This window comes from Pelophylax lessonae (genome assembly GCF_965119305.1).
Source record: "Pelophylax lessonae genome assembly, chromosome: 2".
Taxonomy (NCBI): Eukaryota; Metazoa; Chordata; class Amphibia; order Anura; family Ranidae; genus Pelophylax; species Pelophylax lessonae.
In genome coordinates this window covers 731,390,970-731,410,714 of record NC_138769.1, presented here as the reverse complement: position 1 = coordinate 731,410,714, position 19,745 = coordinate 731,390,970, and the positions used below count along the sequence as shown (strand labels likewise).

The following is a 19,745-nucleotide window of genomic DNA, read 5'->3' as shown; positions in this document are numbered from 1 at the left end:
TCATTTATGGGGGTACGCACACTGGTCAATCTGCATTAATGGGGGCACGCACACTGGTCACTCTTCATTTATGGGGGTATGCACACTGGTCAATCTGCATTAATGGGGGCACGCACACTGGTCAATCTGCATTAATGGGGGTACGCACACTGGTCAATCTGCATTAATGGGGGCACGCACACTGGTCAATCTGCATTAATGGGGGCACTCACACTGGTTGCTCTGCATTAATGGGGGCACGCACACTGGTCAATCTGCATTAATGGGGGTACGCACACTGGTCAATCTGCATTAATGGGGGCACGCACACTGGTCAATCTGCATTAATGGGGGCACGCACACTGGTCGCTCTTCATTTATGGGGGCACGCACACTGGTTAATCTGCATTAATGGGGGCACGCACACTGGTCGCTCTTCATTTATGGGGGTACGCACACTGGTCAATCTGCATTAATGGGGGCATGCACACTGGTCAATCTGCATTAATGGGGGCACGCACACTGGTCAATCTGCATTAATGGGGGCACGCACACTGGTCAATCTGCATTAATGGGGGCACGCACACTGGTCAATCTGCATTAATGGGGGCACGCACACTGGTTGCTCTGCATTAATGGGGGCACGCACATGGTCACTCTGCATTAATGGGGACATGCACGCTGGTCACTCTGCATTGGGTGGGGGCAAGTTTTGGGGAATGCCTTTTTTTGTTGTTGACGTTCTGTATTTGGAATTTGACGGTCACTTTTCCGGACCTCGGACTGAATGGAAAATTTGTAAGTGGACCTTTCAAGTTTACATTTGAGTACCCCTGTACTACAGTATAAAAAGAAAATAAACATTGCTAGGGAACAACGACGACGACAAAGACTGCTGTGCTAATAATACTGCCTGACTGCATCATATGTGTCATTTTTGATCATTGCCATTAGTTACACTTTAAAGTCTTTCTAAACCCAAGGACAAAAATGGAACATATTGCAGCTTATCAGTCATTGGATGAATTGCAATAACCAATTGCCTACCGGGTACTTTCACCCCCTTCCTACACAGGCCAATTTTCAGCTTTCAGAATCAGCACTCTCGCATTTTGAGTGACAACTGTGCGGGTATGCAGCACTGTACTCATACTAATTTTTATCATTTTTTTTCACACTAATTCAGATTTTTTTTTTGGTGGTTTTTAATAACCACTGGGTTTTTTTTGTTTTTTTTTACTAAACAGATAAAAAAAGACCGAAAATTAAAAAAAACAAAAACAAAACATTGCAAACAGGTAATTTTTCTTTCACTGATGTGCGCTGATGATGCAGCACTGATGGGCACTGATAGGCGGTACTGATGGCCATTGATGAGACGACACTGATATGCAGCACTGATGGGCACTGATATGCAGCACTGATAGGCCTTGATGAGATGGCACTGATATGCAGCACTGATGGGCACTGATAGGCGGTACTGATGGGCACTGATAGGCGGTACTGATGGGCATTGATGAGACGGCACTGATATACAGCACTGATGGGCACTGATAGGTGGCCCTGATTAGCACTGATAGGCAGTACTGATGGGCATTAATGAGACGGCACTGATGAGGCTGCACTGATATGCAGCACTGTTGAGCCTTGATGAGGCGGCACTGATATGCAGCATTGATGGGCACTGATAGGTGGCACTAATGGGCACTGATAGGCGGTACTGATGGGCATTGATGAGACGCCACTGATATGCAGCACTGATGGGCACTGATAGGTGGCACTGATGAGCACTGATAGGCAGTACTGATGGGCATTAATGAGGCTGCACTGACGAGCACTGATGGGTGGCACTGATGGGCATTGTTGGAGCTGCACTGATAATCAAGACACTGATGATCAGTGCCCTGATTATCAGAGTAGATGTCCCCTTTAACACTGGCCAGTTAGTGGCTCTTCTCTCTTTAAGCTGTGACAGCACGAGGAGCGGTCTTCCAATAATTGGCAAGTGTGTTTACCTTGTAATCAGCTGTGATTGGCCCTTTACCCCGATCTGTGATCAGCTATGTCCGAAGGACACATCGATCACAGAGCGCGCTGTAGCGGGTGTGAATGGAGTTTGTTTCAGAGGGGAAACAATAGATGCCCTCCCAGAACTGGACGCCTGTGCTGTAGCTGTCATTCCGCTATAGCACGGTTGGCAAGCGATTAAAGTGATTATAAATGTCTTTTTTTTTTTAAATAACAAGCAGCTTTAAACTTACCTGTTCTGTGTAATGGTTTTGCACAAAGCAGCCCAGGGCCTCTACTTCTTGGGTCCCCCACCGGTTCTTCTGGCTCCTCCTCTCTGACACCTACCCCCATAGAAAGTCACTTTCTATGGGGGCACTCATGTAAGCTCGCTCCTAAGGCCTCTCTGTCTGCATCTATAGACACAGACTGTGGGACTCGGTCCCACCCCTTTGTCACTGACTTCGATTGACAACAGTGGAAGCCAATGGCTCCTGCTGCCTCAGCAAAGCCAGTGAGATCTGGAAGTGAGTGGAGCGAAGAGCTGCAGATGGGCACAGCGCCGGATTCATTGAGGCCTCGGGTAAGTATAGCAGGGGGGAGGGGGTGAGGCTTTGAGGGGCGGTACTGATGCCTACATATTTTTTACCTTAATGGCAGGTAAAAAAATGTTTATGCTTTATAACAATTTTAATTTTCCTTTTTTTTCCAGGTTTTTCTTACATTTCTTTATATTTGGAGATCCTGATAGTAAAACACATCCTGTCCTGGAGTTACAACACTTACTCACTGTACCATTTCTACATAGGTGTGCACAGCCTATTGCATTAGGGTGTGCACCCCAAAGCGCAAACATATTTGTGTGTGCATGTGTATATACCGTATACTGACTGTGTCAGCAGAGCAATGGACGGTATAAGAAGGGCAGAGATTGATGTCGGTAGGGCAATGGACAGTGTCAGCAGAGCAATGGACGGTATAAGAAGGGCAGAGATTCATGTCGGTAGGGCAATGGACAGTGTCGGTATTTTTTACTATTTATTATTTTTCTACAATTTTTTTGAGGTGCCCTATTAGGGGGCTTTGGTGAAATATCTTGGGTCTAAACAAGGGCAATCTGCACCACACAGGGTGATAAGGGTGTACCCAGGCACACCTGGCACACTTTATGCGCACGCCTATGGATATCTATAAAGGGGCTTCTGACTCCTGTTTTGGGCTACTACAGAACACCACCTCCTCCTCTCTTCTCCATAATGTAAGGGGCTCTGTAGTTCACAGAGGTGAACTGGGCAGGGCCGTTAGCACTCACAGCACAGCAGAAAGTTATCAGCTGACAAGATTCCTGGCAACAGATATTTCTTTACAAAGCAAATAAGAGAAGTTCATTGTTAGGGTTTACATATACTTTAATAAGTCATGATATGTCATCGGGATCTCTGGATATGACTCACCTGGCAGCTGCTGTAGAAGCTTCTCAGCAACGTGGTGAAGAGAGGTGAAGTCCCATGGCTGATAAATGTCTGTATAGGCGTACCAGGCTAGCCTGGGGGAAGGGCTCAGGCCTCTCTGAATAAATATGACATGAAGGTTATCCCGAACCTGGCTGATGAACCTGGAGAAAGAGAGAGATTAACATTTCCATTGGCTTCCATCTACGTTACATCTTCTACAAATGTACCCCCAAATTGTCACCATTCCCCTGAGGAAGACGAATTTGTGCCTTATCGGAACATTGAAATAAAACCGTAATCGTTCGTTCACCTTTTAAGACCTGTGAGTGCCGCTCTCTCTTTTGGTTTACTGTATATGCACTACAGTCTTTGCTGTGCACCCAGGCCCATTTTTGTTATCCCTGCTTTGTGTGCGGTGGCAACCATTTGATATCATATATAATGTGTATATATATATATATATATACAGTGGGTACGGAAAGTATTCAGACCCCCTTAAAAATTTCACTCTTTGTTATATTGCAGCCATTTGCTAAAATCATTTAAGTTCATTCTTCTTCCTCATGAATGTACACATAGCACCCCATACTGACAGAAAAACACAGAATTGTTGACATTGTTGCAGATTTATTAAAAAAGAAAAACTGAAATATCACATGGTCCTAAGTATTCAGACCCTTTGCTGTGACACTCATATATTTAACTCAGGTGCTTTCCATTTCTTCTGATCATCCTTGAGATGGTTCTACACCTTCATTTGAGTCCAGCTGTGTTTGATTATACTGATTGGACTTGATTAGGAAAGCCACACACCTGTCTATATAAGACCTTCCAGATCACAATGCATGTCAGAGCAAATGAGAATCATGAGGTCAAAGGAACTGCCTGAAGAGCTCAGAGACAGAATTGTGGCAAGGCACAGATCTGGCCAAGGTTACAAAAAGATTTCTGCTGCACTTAAGGTTCCTAAGAGCACAGTGGCCTCCATAATCCTCAAATGGAAGACGTTTGGGACGACCAGAACCCTTCCTAGAGCTGGCCGTCCGGCCAAACTGAGCTATCGGGGGAGAAGAGCCTTGGTGAGAGAGGTAAAGAAGAACCCAAAGATCACTGTGGCTGAGCTCCAGAGATGCAGTCAGGAGATGGGAGAAAGTTGTAGAAAGTCAACCATCACTGCAGCCCTCCACCAGTCGGGGCTTTATGGCAGAGTGGCCCGACGGAAGCCTCTCCTCAGTGTAAGACACATGAAAGCCCGCATGGAGTTTGCTAAAAAACACCTGAAGGACTCCAAGATGGTGAGAAATAAGATTCTCTGGTCTGATGAGACCAAAATAGAACTTTTTGGCCTTAATTCTAAGCGGAATGTGTGGAGAAAACCAGGCACTGCTCATCACCTGTCCAATACAGTCCCAACAGTGAAGCATGGTGGTGGCAGCATCATGCTGTGGGGGTGTTTTTCAGCTGCAGGGACAGGACGACTGGTTGCAATCGAGGGAAAGATGAATGCGGCCAAGTACAGGGATATCCTGGACAAAAACCTTCTCCAGAATGCTCTGGACCTCAGACTGGGCCGAAGGTTTACCTTCCAACAAGACAATGACCCTAAGCACACAGCTAAAATAACGAAGGAGTGGCTTCACAACAACTCCGTGACTGTTCTTGAATGGCCCAGCCAGAGCCCTGACTTAAACCCAATTGAGCATCTCTGGAGAGACGTAAAAATGGCTGTCCACCAACGTTTACCATCCAACCTGACAGAACTGGAGAGGATCTGCAAGGAGGAATGGCAGAGGATCCCCAAATCCAGGTGTGAAAGACTTGTTGCATCCTTCCCAAAAAGACTCCTGGCTGTATTAGATCAAAAGGGGGCTTCTACTAAATACTGAGCAAAGGGTCTGAATACTTAGGACCATGTGATATTTCAGTTTTTCTTTTTTAATAAATCTGCAACAATGTCAACAATTCTGTGTTTTTCTGTCAGTATGGGGTGCTATGTGTACATTCATGAGGAAGAAGAATGAACCTAAATGATTTTAGCAAATGGCTGCAATATAACAAAGAGTGAAAAATTTAAGGGGGTCTGAATACTTTCCGTACCCACTGTATATATATATATATATATATATATATATATATATACACACACACACCTGCCTTTACACACATGAACTTTAATGGTATCCCAGTCTTAGTCTGTAGGGTTTAATATTGAGTTGGCCCACCCTTTGCAGCTATAACAGCTTCAACTCTTCTGGGAAGGCTGTCCACAAGGTTTAGGAGTGTGTCTATGGGAATGTTTAACCATTGTTCCAAAAACGCATTTTTGAGGTCGGGAACTGATGTTGGCGGGAAGGCCTGCACTCTAATTCATCCCAAAAGTGTTCTATCAGGTTGAGGTCAGGACTCAGTCCAGTTCCTCCACCCCAAACTCGCTCCTCCATGTCTTTATGGTCTTTGCTTTCTGCACTGGTCCAAATCATTTGGTGGAGGGGGGATTATGGTTTGGGGTTGTTTTTAAGGGGTTGGGCTTGGTCCCTTAGTTCCAGTGAAGGGATCTCTTAAGGTTTCAGCATACCAAGACATTTTGGACAATTTCATGCTCTCAACTTTGAGGGAACAGTTTGGGGATGGCCTCTTCCTGTTCCAACATGACTGCGCACCAGTGCACAAAGGAAGGTCCATAAAGACATGGATGAGCGAGTTTGAGGTGGAGTCCTGACCTCAACCTGAAAGAGCACCTTTGGGATGAATTACAGCGCAGACTGCGAGCCAGGCCTTCTCGACCAACATCAGTGCCTAACCTCACAAACACGCTTCTGGAAGAATGGTCAAACATTCCCATAGACACACTCCTATGTGGACAGCCTTCCCAGAAGAGTTGAAGCTGTTATAGCTGCAAAGGTTCGGCCAACTCAATATTGAACCCTACAGACTAAGGCTGGGATGCCATTAAAGTTCATGTGTGTGTAAAGGGAGGCGTCCCAATACTTTTAATAATATAGTTTATATACAATCCTATATATACTGTCCTATACCCACAGTTGATGCAGAGGAAGGCAAAAAAAAAAACAATAAAGCATGATTCAATTTGCTCCAGCAGGGGGAAAAAATCCTTCCTGATCCCCCAATGCCTTCATCTCTCTATATACTGTATATCCCCTGCTCCATCCATTACTTTCTTCCTGTCTTACAGACATGGTCTCTTAATGAATAATACCCTCTCTTTCTATACCCCATGCCTCTTTTTCTTCCTCTCCTATGTCCTTTGTCTCTATTTCTCTCTTTGTCCTATGTTTGTGTCTCTCTGGATTTCTTCTGTTTCTGTTTCAGCAGTACCATGATGACCACCCACCATAACATTTGTGACCATCCACCTAATATGGACTAGGCCCCCCTTTTGATGCCATAACAGTTCTGATGCTCACAATGACCATTGCAGGCACTTTTGGCAGTGAAAACGGGTCAGCAAAGACACCCTGAGCATTCTGTGGCTACGCAGCCCCATACACAGCAAACTGAGATGCTCTGTGTGATCTGACACCTTTCTATCAGAATCAGCATTCACTTTTCCATCAGTTTGAGCACAGGAATTATTATGAGAACCCCTCATGTGAATCTGCATGCGCAGCGGGCATGCAGATTCGGAAACTCAGCGCAGGGTTGATGGGAACACCTCATAATAGACACATCAGGTATACAGACCTGGGAACTCAGCACAGGGCGATGTCATACCTGTATTTGACCACTAGATGGAGTAAGAGGGTAGAATGCTTTCACAATGTACGATGTCATACCTGTATTTTACCACAGGATGGAGCCAGAGAGTAGAATGATTTCCAAAGGGCGATGTTATACACGTATTTTACTGGAAAGAGCCAGAGTCTAATAATTCCACAATAAGTAAAGTTATACCGTATTTTACCACTGGATGGCGCCAGAGAGTAGAAAGAGCTCTCACTGTCCAATGTTATACCCATATATGAGCACAAGAGGGCATCAGAGAAAAAAACATTCTACTCTCTGGCTCCATCCTGTGGTCAAATACTAGCATCGGCCTTTGGGAAATCATTCTACTCTTTAGTTCCACCCTGTGGACAAATATGTGCAAAACATCGCCCATTGGCCCCATCGCCAATCATTCTACTCTTTGGCTCTATCATGTGGTCAAATACATGGATGACATTGCCCATTGGAAATCATTCTACTCTCTGGCTCCATCATGTGGTCAAATACATGCATGACATTTTACATTGGAAATCATTCTACTCTCTGGCTTCATCATGTGGTCAAATACATGCATGACATTGCCCATTGGAAATCATTCTACTCTCTGGCTCCATCCTATGGTCAAATACATGCATGACATTGCCCATTGGAAATCATTCTACTCTCTGGCTCCATCCTATGGTCAAATACATGCATGACATTGCCCATTGGAAATCATTCTACTCTCTGGCTCCATCATGTGGTCAAATACATGCATGACATTGCCCATTCGAAGTCATTCTACTCTCGCTCAATTCCGTGGTATAACATTTGTCCATTTGAAAAGCATGTTGCCCTCTGGCGCCATCCTGTGGTCCATTATGGGTATAACATCACCCATTGGAAGTCAATCTACCCGGGCTCTCCATCCTGTGATCAAATACGGGTATAACATTGTCAATTGGGAAATCATTCTGCTCTCTGCTGCCATCCTGTGGTCAAATATGGGTATAGCATCACCCATTGGAAAAAAATATATATATTCTGTGGTGTCATCTTGTGGTCAAATATGAATATAGCATCACCCACTGGGAAATCATTTTATTATTTGGCGCCATCCTGTGGTGGGATATGGGTATAACATCACCCATTGGAAAATCATTCTATTCTCTGGCACCTTTCTGTGGTCAAATACAGGTATAGCATCACTCATTGGGAAATCATTCTGTTTTCTTGTGCCATCCTGTGGTAAAATACTGGCACCAGAGGGTAGAATAATTTCCCAAAGGCAGTCTTTTACATTGTAGTTTATGATATATATGTTATGTTGTCATTTTAGTATCATTTTGCTGTAGTGTTAGACACAGTTCTCCACAAATGCTAAATGCGTGGCTTAGATTGTTAGATCTATAAATTGATTTCAAAGAACTGACATATAGCATGGTGTAATTTTATCTGTTTTATACAGTTACCGCAAAAGTTTGACTTAACTCATCACCAGATTATCACCAGATTTTCAAAATGAAAGGGGTGAGGGTTAAGAAATGCACATAGATCAGGGGTCAGGGTTAAGAAACACATAGATTAGGGGTCAGGGTTAAGAAACGCAGATAGATCAGGGGTCAGGGTTAAGTAACATACATAGTTCAGGGGTCAAGGTTAGGTAATGCAGGGGTCAGGGGAAAGGAATGCATATAGTTCAGGGGTCAGGGTTAAGTAAAACATAGAGCTCAGGGGTCAGGGTTAAGTAAAACATAGAGCTCAGGGGTCAGGGTTAAGTAAAACATAGAGCTCAGGGGTTGGGGTTAAGTAACGCACATAGTTCAGGGGTCACAGTTAACTAACGCATAGAGTTCAGGGGTCAGGGTTAAGTAATGCATATAGTGCAGGGGTCATGGTTAAGTAACGCACAGTGTCTTTGGGGGGGGGGGGCAAGGTTAAGAAACACACAGAGTTCAGGAGTCAAGGGTAAAATGCACATAGTTCAGGGGTCAGGGCAGGGTTAAGTAACACAAAGAGCTCGGGGGTCAGTGTTAAGTAATGACATAGTTCGGGGGTCAGGGTTAAGTAATGCACATAGTTCAGGGGTCAGGGTTAAGTAATGCACATAGTTCAGGGGTCAGGGTTAGGTAACGCACACAGTTCAGGGGTCAGGGTTAGGAAAGGCACAGAGTTCAGGGGTCAGAGTTAAATAAGGTACAGAGTGCAGGGGTCAGGGTTAAGCAACACACGCAGAGCTCAAGGGTCAGGATTAAGTAGGGCTGGCCATGCCCCTGGCTGTGCATACACAGATCCAATACATACAGAGATCCAATAGATACTTTAACAGTCATACAATCACATAGGCAGAAAATTACATTTCTGGACATTTCAAGGTTACGTAATGCAGAGAGTTTAGGGGCTAGGATTAAGCAACAGTCAGAGTTCAGGGGTCAGGGTTAGTAACGTACAGAGTTCAGGGGTCAGGGTTAGTAACGTACAGAGTTCAGGGGTCAGGGTTAAGTAATGCAGAGTTCAGGGATCAGAGTTTAGTAGTGCACATAGTTCCGGGTCAGGGTTAAGTAACGCACAGAGTTCAGGGGTCAGGGTTAAGTAATGCACAGAGTTCAGGGGTCAGGGTTAAGTAGGGCTGGCCATGCCCTGGCTGTGCATACACAGATTAAATAGATGTGACAATCATCCAATCACATAGGCAGAAAATTACATTTCTGGGCAGCATCCTGTACACCTGTGGGGTACACAGGGCCAAATCTAGTCTAGGGGTGTAGTAAAAAAAAAAAAAAAAAAGAAGAAAAGTCAGGAGGGTATACTGTCAACACATGTTCATTTGATCACCCCCATCACTTTAGAGCCCCCCCCCCTCACATCAGAGTCCTCCCTTCACATTAGTTCCCCCATCACAATAGATTCCTCCCTTCACATTAGAGTCTCCCCTTCATATCAGAGTCCCCAATCATATTATCACATTAGAGTCCACCTATGTTGACATCTGTGTCAGCCCCCATAACATCAGAGCCATCCTCCTTCACAACAGAGTCATTTGTCCTCCCTTCAGATCTTCAATGCTGCATCATGGCAGGAGGCAGAGAAGGTCTGCATGGAAGCAGGACTGCTGTCCTCCTCTAAATCCCCACCTTAACTTTAATCATTTGTTTTATTGGCCTGGTCACCAGCACCAAAGCAATGAATGATGCTGTGCATCCTGGTCTGCCCCCTGCAGTGCAGCAGAAAGGGGCAAGACAGTGTGCAGCCATGCGGAAGCTGCACACTGCACCCCAGCCCCTCCAATTCCTGATACAACCATCACTATTCCTGGGGGGGGGGGCATGACTAAAATTTAGGTGGGAAAAGCCCACCCCAGCACCCCTTAGATCCAGCCCTGCTCTTTATGAGTCGTGTCTCTCTCACATTTCTCTGTTCATGTCCCATGTCTCTTGTCTCTCTTGATGTCCCATATCTCTTCGTCCAAGTTCCCTGTTGCTCTCTATGTCCCATGTCTCTCTCTACGTCCCATCATGTCTCTCTCTATGTCCCATCATGTCTCTGTGTCTCTCATGTTTCTTTGTCCCACGACTCTCTGTCTATCTCACTATGTCTAATTTCTCTCTCTATGTCTCAGGTTTCCCTCTATGCCCCATATATGTGGCCAGGACTTTTTTCCACTGGAACTTGGTGGAGCTTGGTGGAACTCAGTTCCACCATCTCTAGCTCAGGCTCTCTGCTCACCACGATCACTTGTAAACACAGAAGTCCGGCTCCTGTATTTACAAGTGACAGCTTGTCTCCCAACGACTCCCACAGATCTGATCTCCTGAGCGGCTCCCACTGAGTGCAGGGTGGGGACAAGGGAGATGTAGGTGCCATGAGGATGCCGACACACCAACTGGATGATCTCTGTGCGAGTGAGGCAGAACCACCAACAGTGTGCTGGGAAGTACTCGAGTCGGCTGGGTGCTTCAGTTTAATACAGCAACAAAAGTAAGAGATGTGGAAGATAGTGGAGATATTAAAGGGGGTAGATGGGGGCGGTGGAGGGGGGTTGCATACAAAAGTCAGAAGAGGGGTGAAAGTGAGATGTGGATGGGGGATGCAGTGGTAAGCAGCTGTGGAAGAAGGCTGAACTCTGTGTGTTTATCGCACCCCTGGACTCTGTACGTAAGGCAACCAGAACTCTGCGTTCTGTGCAAACCCCTCTTTCCTTCCCCCATACTCTGTTCTTAATACCAACCTGGTATTTATTGCCCCTTTAAGACCCTCCCACTGTTAGTGAAATGTGACCACACCGACTATTTAATGCGGTTTGAAGGGTGGGGGGTCGTGGTTGAGTTCCTGCACCTATTTCCTGAGAAACAAAGCCCTGTATGTGGCCATGTTTCATGTCCCTAGGTCTTATATTTCTTTCTGTGACTTATATCTCTCTATCTGTGTTCCATGTTTCTTTCTATGCCCCATGACTCTCTGTCCATTTCCATTTTGCTTTCTATGTCCCAAAACACTGGCTGTGTTTCATGACTCTCTCTATGTCCCTTGTCTCTCTCTCTCTAGGTTCCATTTCGCTTTCCATGTCCCATTCCTCTATTCGTTGGAACAAATCAAGGTAAGTTCCCCTATTGGTGGGACTTTAACCACTTTACCACTAGAGGATTTTGCTGTCTTACGTCTGGGCCACTTTTTGCGATTCGGCGCTGTGCGACTTTAACTGACAATTGCGCGATCGTGCGATGCCGTATCCAAACGGAATTTACGTAATTTTTTTCCCACAAACAGAGCTTTCTTTTGGTGGTATTTGATCACCTGTGTGATTTTTACTTTTTGCGCTATAAACAAAAAAAGAGCGTAAATTTTGAAAAAATAATATTTTTAACATTTTTTTATATGAAATTCCCCCCCCCAAAAAAATGTAAAAATCTAAATTTTTTTACATTTTTAGCCAATTTGTTTTCTGCTACCTATGTTTGGTAAAAAAATTCACAATAAGCGTATTTTGATTGGTTTGCGCAAAAGTTATCGCAGCTACTAACTACGGGAAATTTCTGTCATTTTTGGTGTTTTTTTTTTTTAACAAGTAATGGCGGCGATCTGCGATTTTTTTTGTGGGACTGCGACATTGCGGCGGACAGATCGGACCCTTGACTGACATTTTTGACACTTTTGGGGTTACCAGTGACATTACTGCAGTAATCAGTGCAATAAATATGCACTGTTACTGTAAAAATGACACTGGCAGGGAAGGGGTTAATTTTATTGGAGAGGGAGGGGTTAATGTATGCCTGGTGCTTACTGACGTGTGTGGGGGGAGGTGACTGAGTGACACAGGGACAGATCGAGGGTTCAGCTATGCTGAATCTGACCCTGCCTGTCACTTCGGAGATCCGCCCGCTTGTGTTTACACAAGCGGGCGGATCTCCACACTAGATCCCCGACGATCGGGTAAGAGCAGCGGCGATCGCCGCTGCTCCTCCCCTGGCCCGACTCCCGCTGTGACTGAATACAGCGGGAGCGAGCCACCGGCAGGGCGCGCGCGCCGCCGAGAAAGGGGAGTGACTCATGACGTAGATCTACATCGTCAGACGATAACGAGCCACTGTGCCGCAGTACTATTACCGTAAGCAGACGGCAAGTGGTTAAAGGCACTTCAAATATCAAACAAAGTCAAAAACACATATAAAAATGTTATTAATATACACATATAATGTTTGAAATGAAGCAAGCCATATACAATACATGACAAGAAATAGCAGATGACGACCACAGGAAACAAGGGTATGTACCCAACGCGTTTCAAGGTCAATTGTAACTTCGTCTTCAGGGGTAACCTTGAGTGGTTTTATAATCTGCTTTTTTTTGTAGAGATTGCTAGCTTACCAATAGGGGAACTTTCCTTGATTTGTTCCAATGACTCAGGGATGTGGCACTCACTAAGGAAGTCTACCAAGAGCACAATTTCTGCATACCTCTATTCGTATTCCATATTGTTCTCTATGTACCATGTCTCTTTCAATATTTAAAAAAAAAATATATAATAAAAATCTGCACTGGAGCATATAGTGGTAATTAAATGACAAAGCAGACACTCAAGCAATCGTGACACCAACAGCTCAGATTATAAGTAACAAAAAAGTAGCGCTAAATCAAACATTCTTTAATAAAGCATTGATACAGTACATCTAGACATTTATACAAATAAAGTGCAAAAAAAAATGTTTTATACAAAAGTGCAAATGATAAAATCCATCCATAAGAACCAATCAGCAACGGCTCTAATGGTGTGCATATGCAATAAAGTTCAAAAGTTGAATCCTCATTCCCTTTCACATAAGAGTGTCCCCACACTCCCAATTTCTTGTGCATCCACGAATGAGTGACACCATATAGATGAGCCTCTTACAGGATCCAGTGGACCATCACATGAATGGTTAAACATGCTTAATCAAATCCCTTTGATCAGGATACTTCCAAGCATCAAGCAGGATTCCATCAGGATTACTCCATTGTGCATCACTGTAGTCAGGGGCTGGAAACGCTGTAGGCCTCTTGGATTTCGTCCTCTGTAGCAGGCTGTTTTCTCCTCTCCTCTACAACCTGCTACAGGGGACAAAATACAGGAGGCAGAGAGAGTTTCCAGCCCCTGGCTGCAGTGATGCACAATGGAGTAATCCTGAAGGGACACAAGCTTGAAAGTATCCTGATCAAAGGGAATTGATTAAGAGTGTTTGACCATTCATGTGATGATCCATTGGATCTGGTAGGAGGCTCATCTATATGGTGTCTCTCGGTGGTGGATGCACAAGAAATTGGGAGTGTGGGGACACTCATATATGAAATGGAATGAGGATGGTGGATGCACAAGAAATTGGGAGTGTGGGGACACTCATATATGAAATGGAATGAGAATGGTGGATGCACAAGAAATTGGGAGTGTGGGGACACTCATATGTGAAATGGAATGAGGATGGTGGATGCACAAGAAATTGGGAGTGTGGGGACACTCATATATGAAATGGAATGAGGATGGTGGATGCACAAGAAATTGGGAGTGTGGGGACACTCATATATGAAATGGAATGAGGATGGTGGATGCACAAGAAATTGGGAGTGTGGGGATACTCATATGTGAAATGGAATGAGGATGGTGGATGCACAAGAAATTGGGAGTGTGGGGACACTCATATGTGAAATGGAATGAGGATGGTGGATGCACAAGAAATTGGGAGTGTGGGGACACTCATATATGAAATGGAATGAGGATGGTGGATGCACAAGAAATTGGGAGTGCGGGGACACTCATATGTGAAATGGAATGAGGATGGTGGATGCACAAGAAATTGGGAGTGCGGGGACACTCATATGTGAAATGGAATGAGGATGGTGGATGCACAAGAAATTGGGAGTGTGGGGACACTCATATATGAAATGGAATGAGAATGGTGGATGCAAAAGAAGTTGGGAGTGTGGGGACACTCATATATGAAATGGAACGAGGATGGTGGATACACAAGAAATTGGGAGTGTGGGGACACTCATATGTGAAATGGAATGAGGATGGTGGATGCACAAGAAATTGGGAGTGTGGGGACACTCATATATGAAATGGAATGAGGATGGTGGATGCACAAGAAGTTGGGAGTGCGGGGACACTCATATGTGAAATGGAATGAGGATGGTGGATGCACACGAAATTGGGAGTGTGGGGACACTCATATGTGAAATGGAATGAGGATGGTGGATGCACACGAAATTGGGAGTGTGGGGACACTCATATGTGAAATGGAATGAGGATGGTGGATGCACAAGAAGTTGGGAGTGTGGGGACACTCATATATGAAATGGAATGAGGATGGTGGATGCACAAGAAATTGGGAGTGTGGGGACACTCATATATGAAATGGAATGAGAATGGTGGATACACAAGAAATTGGGAGTGTGGGGACACTCATATGTGAAATGGAATGAGGATGGTGGATGCACAAGAAATTGGGAGTGTGGGGACACTCATATATGAAATGGAATGAGGATGGTGGATGCACAAGAAATTGGGAGTGTGGGGATACTCATATATGAAATGGAATGAGGATGGTGGATGCACAAGAAATTGGGAGTGTGGGGACACTCATATATGAAATAGAATGAGGATGGTGGATACACAAGAAATTGGGAGTGTGGGGACACTCGTATATGAAATCGAATGAGGATGGTGGATGCACAAGAAGTTGGGAGTGCGGGGACACTCATATATGAAATGGAATGAGGATGGTGGATGCACAAGAAATTGGGAGTGTGGGGACACTCATATATGAAATGGAATGAGGATGGTGGATGCACAATAAATTGGGAATGTGGGGACACTCATATATGAAATGGAATGAGGATGGTGGATGCACAAGAAATTGGGAGTGTGGGGACACTCATATATGAAATGGAATGAGGATGGTGGATGCACAAGAAATTGGGAGTGTGGGGACACTCATATATGAAATGGAATGAGGATGGTGGATGCACAAGAAATTGGGAGTGTGGGGACACTCATATATGAAATGGAATGAGGATGGTGGATGCACAAGAAATTGGGAGTGTGGGGACACTCATATATGAAATGGAATGAGAATGGTGGATGCACAAGAAATTGGGAGTGTGGGGATACTCATATGTGAAATGGAATGAGGATGGTGGATGCACAAGAAATTGGGAGTGTGGGGACACTCATATGTGAAATGGAATGAGGATGGTGGATGCACAAGAAATTGGGAGTGTGGGGACACTCATATATGAAATGGAACGAGGATGGTGGATGAACAAGAAATTGGGAGAGTGGGGGACACTCATATGTGAAATGGAATGAGGATGGTGGATGTACAAGAAATTGGGAGTGTGGGGACACTCATATGTGAAATGGAATGAGGATGGTGGATGCACAAGAAATTGGGAGTGTGGGGACACTCATATGTGAAATGGAATGAGGATGGTGGATGCACAAGAAATTGGGAGTGTGGGGACACTCATATATGAAATGGAACGAGGATGGTGGATGCACAAGAAATTGGGAGAGTGGGGGACACTCATATGTGAAATGGAATGAGGATTCAACTTTTGAACTTTATTGCATATGCACACCTTTAGAACTCCTTCCATGATTGGTTCTTATGGATTGTTTTCAGCACTTTTGAATAAACATTTTTTTTAACTTAATTTGTATTTAAATGTATCACTGCATCATTAAGGAATGTTTGATTTAGCGCTACTTTTATGTCTCTTTCTATGTACAAAATTTCTCTCACCGCGTTCCATGCATCTCTATGTCCCATGTTTCTCTCTCTCTCGGTCCTATGCCTCTCAGACCATGTCCTATGCCTCTCAGACCATGTCCTATGCCTCTCAGACCATGTCCTATGCCTCTTGGACCATGTCCCAAGTCTCTCTCTATATCATATGTCTCTTTCTATGTTCTGCTTCTTTCTCTTTCTCCATGTCCCATATCTCGCTATGTTCCATGTATCTCTAAGTCCCATGTCTCCCTCTCTGTCTCACAAAGCTCTGTCTCTGTAGTACAGTCACTCACCTCTCTCTCAAAGCTCTGTCGCTAGTAGGCCTGTTGCGGTTCTTTTCTACTTGCAGTACAGCTTGCATTAACTTCTCCTCTTCGTCTTTGCTGTACAGTCCTGGAAAGGTCCCTTCTCGCATCAGAACCTCTAGTTCTCTCCGAGATGTCTGTGGGGTGCCCTCATCGACTAGAAGAGCTGTGGCAGTTCCCAGGACTCCAGCCGTCCAGCATGCATCTCTAATAACAGCATGGAACTCCTCTGCTGTCTCCTTGCCGCAAATTTCCAGTAAAGTACAACGGGTAATTTGGGCTGCTAGTCTTGCCAGGCTTTTTCTACCAGTGCCAGGGTGTTGTGAGAGCAAAACTAAGTGCCCCCGGGGTAGAAGAAGTGCTCGTTTCAGACGGGTCAAGTGCAGCTGGTCAGCAGGACTTAGAGTCAGGTCCTTAGTCTGTACGGTGGTGATGGTATTTAGTGGGCGTTCTTTGTAAGTCAGAGAGTCTACTTTTTCTATGGTACCAAGAGGGGATTCATGGCAGAAATTCAGATCTTCGATGTGTTGATCACCCAAGACCAGTTCAATAGGAAGTAGACTCTCTTTGTCCCGAGTCAATGGGGAGGAAACACGACTTGTAATTGTACTCACATCTGTATTTGTGATTAATTTTGTCTCTTCAGTTTTCTCCAATTCTTGATCTTTACACATCAGCTCTTCTACTCCTCTACTTTCCTTGGTTTCAACTGATGATGGACAAGTCTCTGTTATAATATCTGAGGAAAGTGCCAAAGGCAGTGTGTCCTCGTCTGCTGTGTTCTCTAGGGGCTCCTGACTGCAGAAGGCCGCCACTGTGCAATCCTGAAGTAGAACTGTGAACTTCTCTCTGTCCATCTGGGTATCCAAACCATCACTAAATGTGCGCAACACTTCATGCATCCAAAGACGGACAACACCACATCTGATCAGTAAGGGGCTGGGGGCACCAACAGCAGATTGTACTGACAGATGTGTCCCTGGTGATGGGCACAGGAGAGTCATACTCCGGAGCACTCTATGCAGGTGATGGAGTGAGAAGCAGTATTTTGGGGGAAGACCTTGGATGACTTTCTGATAAAGATGAATGGAGGCCAGAGCCAAGGCTTCTCCAAACTCTTTAGGAAGCTGGGCAGGGGCCGATTTCTTCAGCCATGCCGTAAAGCGAGTAGTAAACAAGGTGAGCAGGATCTCTGGTCCAAAAGGAACCAGAACAAGCACAGAAAACAAGCGAGAAAGTCTGGGAGGCAAGGGAGTGGAGCCATAATCAGGAGGACTCGCTGTGGCCAGGAAGATACTAAATGGCGAGGAAGATGGGTCTGACAAAACATGACGTACCACCTCTAATGCAGGATTTGAGTGTCCCTCAGAATCTGTGGGTACAAAGGTGATTAATATATATCATACCTAGTTACATAGGTAAACAGAAAGGAGGAGATTTACTAAAATTGGTACACACAGAATCTGGTGCAGCTTTGCATAGTAACCAATCAGCTTCTAACTTCAGCTTCTTCAATTTAGCTTTGACTGCAAAACCTAAAAGATGATTGGTTACTGTGCACATTTGCACCAGAATCTGTGTACCAGTTTTAGTAAATCCCCCCAAAGAGTCATGTCCATCAAACCGAACCTTACACACAGCAGTTTTGTTTTTAGAGGAAATATAAATTCTTCCTGACCCCATAAAATAGTGGAAGGAAAAGAAAGGTTCCCTTGGGTTCGGGACTTTTTAGGCAAAAGACTATCCAAAAAGGTAAGGAAAGTATATGCACAAATGTAAAAAAGTAAATACAAAATTTTATTCAAAAGATAGAAAGTTGTTTCAAATGACATACGTATAATGTAAGATAAAAACAAAGACAATATAATATACATGCGGTATGAATGCCAACATACCAACTCACACAATATCAAAAGTCAGTCCTACGGAAAGGACTAATGCCTCGTACACACGCATCGATTATTGGCCGGGAATTTTCGGCCAACGTCCGATCGGCTGTTTTTCGGCTTGTTAGTATGATGCTTTCGACAACCGACTCCGACTTTTCGTCCGAAAAAAATCTGGTGTGCAGGCTATAGAATTTTTGTTGGCCGTCAACACAACAGCCGATTTTCCGTCAGTCAGTACAGATTTCGGCAGACAAAAATCTGATGAGCAAGACTGGGCATGCTCAGAGAAGAAAAAACACACGGAAAGTAAACCAGCACATGACATCACTTCAGAAGTAGATTTTTGTTGGCCGAGAAAATTCGTGTGCAGTCTAGGCACATTCCAACCAACAAAACACCACTCTGGACAAAAGTCGGACGATCGGTCGGCCGATAATCGTTGCGTGTGTACGAGGCATTCGTTTTTGTCCTGACATGAATTTTAATAAATTTGAAGTTAACCACTTTGCGTCTGCTCACAGTAATACTACTGCGGCAGAGTGGCTCGTTATCGTCTGACGACGTAGTATTAACTTCATCAGACACTCCCCCTTCTGGGCGGCGCTTGCGCGCCGCCGGAGGCTCGCTCCCGCTGTTTTCATTCACAGCGGGAGTCGGGCCAGGGGAGGAGCAGCGGCGATCGCCGCTGCTCTTACCCGATCGTCGGGGATCGAGTCTGGAGATCCGCCCGCTGTGTGTAAACACAGCGGGCGGATCTCCATAGTGACAGGGAGTGACAGATCGGACTGTTCAGCATAGCTGGACATCCGATCTGTCCATGACTCACACAGCCACCTCCCCCCCTACACGTCAGTAAGCACCAGGCATACATTAACCCCTCCCTCTCCAATAAAATTAACCCCTTCCCTGCCAGTGTCATTTTTACAGTAACAGTGCATATATATAGCACTGATTACTGCAGTAATGTCACTGGTACCCCCAAAAGTGTTAAAAATGTCAGTCAAGGGTCCGATCTGTCCGCCGCAATGTCGCAGTCCCGCAAAAAAAAAATCGCAGATCGCCGCCATTACTCGTAAAAATAAAAAACACCAAAAATGACAGAAATCTTTCCCTTTGTTAGTAAACGCAATAACTTTTGCGCAA

At 44.9% G+C, this 19,745-nt stretch overlaps 1 protein-coding gene across 1 annotated transcript in view; it reads right to left on the bottom strand.

Moving 5' to 3' along the window:
• Nucleotides 1–19,745, bottom strand: part of DNHD1 (dynein heavy chain domain 1) — a 199,563-nt gene that overhangs the window by 74,491 nt on the left and 105,327 nt on the right. Inside the window, exons 27-28 of the mRNA XM_082245505.1 lie at nucleotides 16,702–18,085; nucleotides 3,441–3,601 (exon numbers count right to left, since the gene is read on the bottom strand). Coding sequence (XP_082101631.1) covers nucleotides 3,441–3,601; nucleotides 16,702–18,085 — 1,545 coding nt within the window. The remainder of the gene's footprint in view (nucleotides 1–3,440; nucleotides 3,602–16,701; nucleotides 18,086–19,745) is intronic.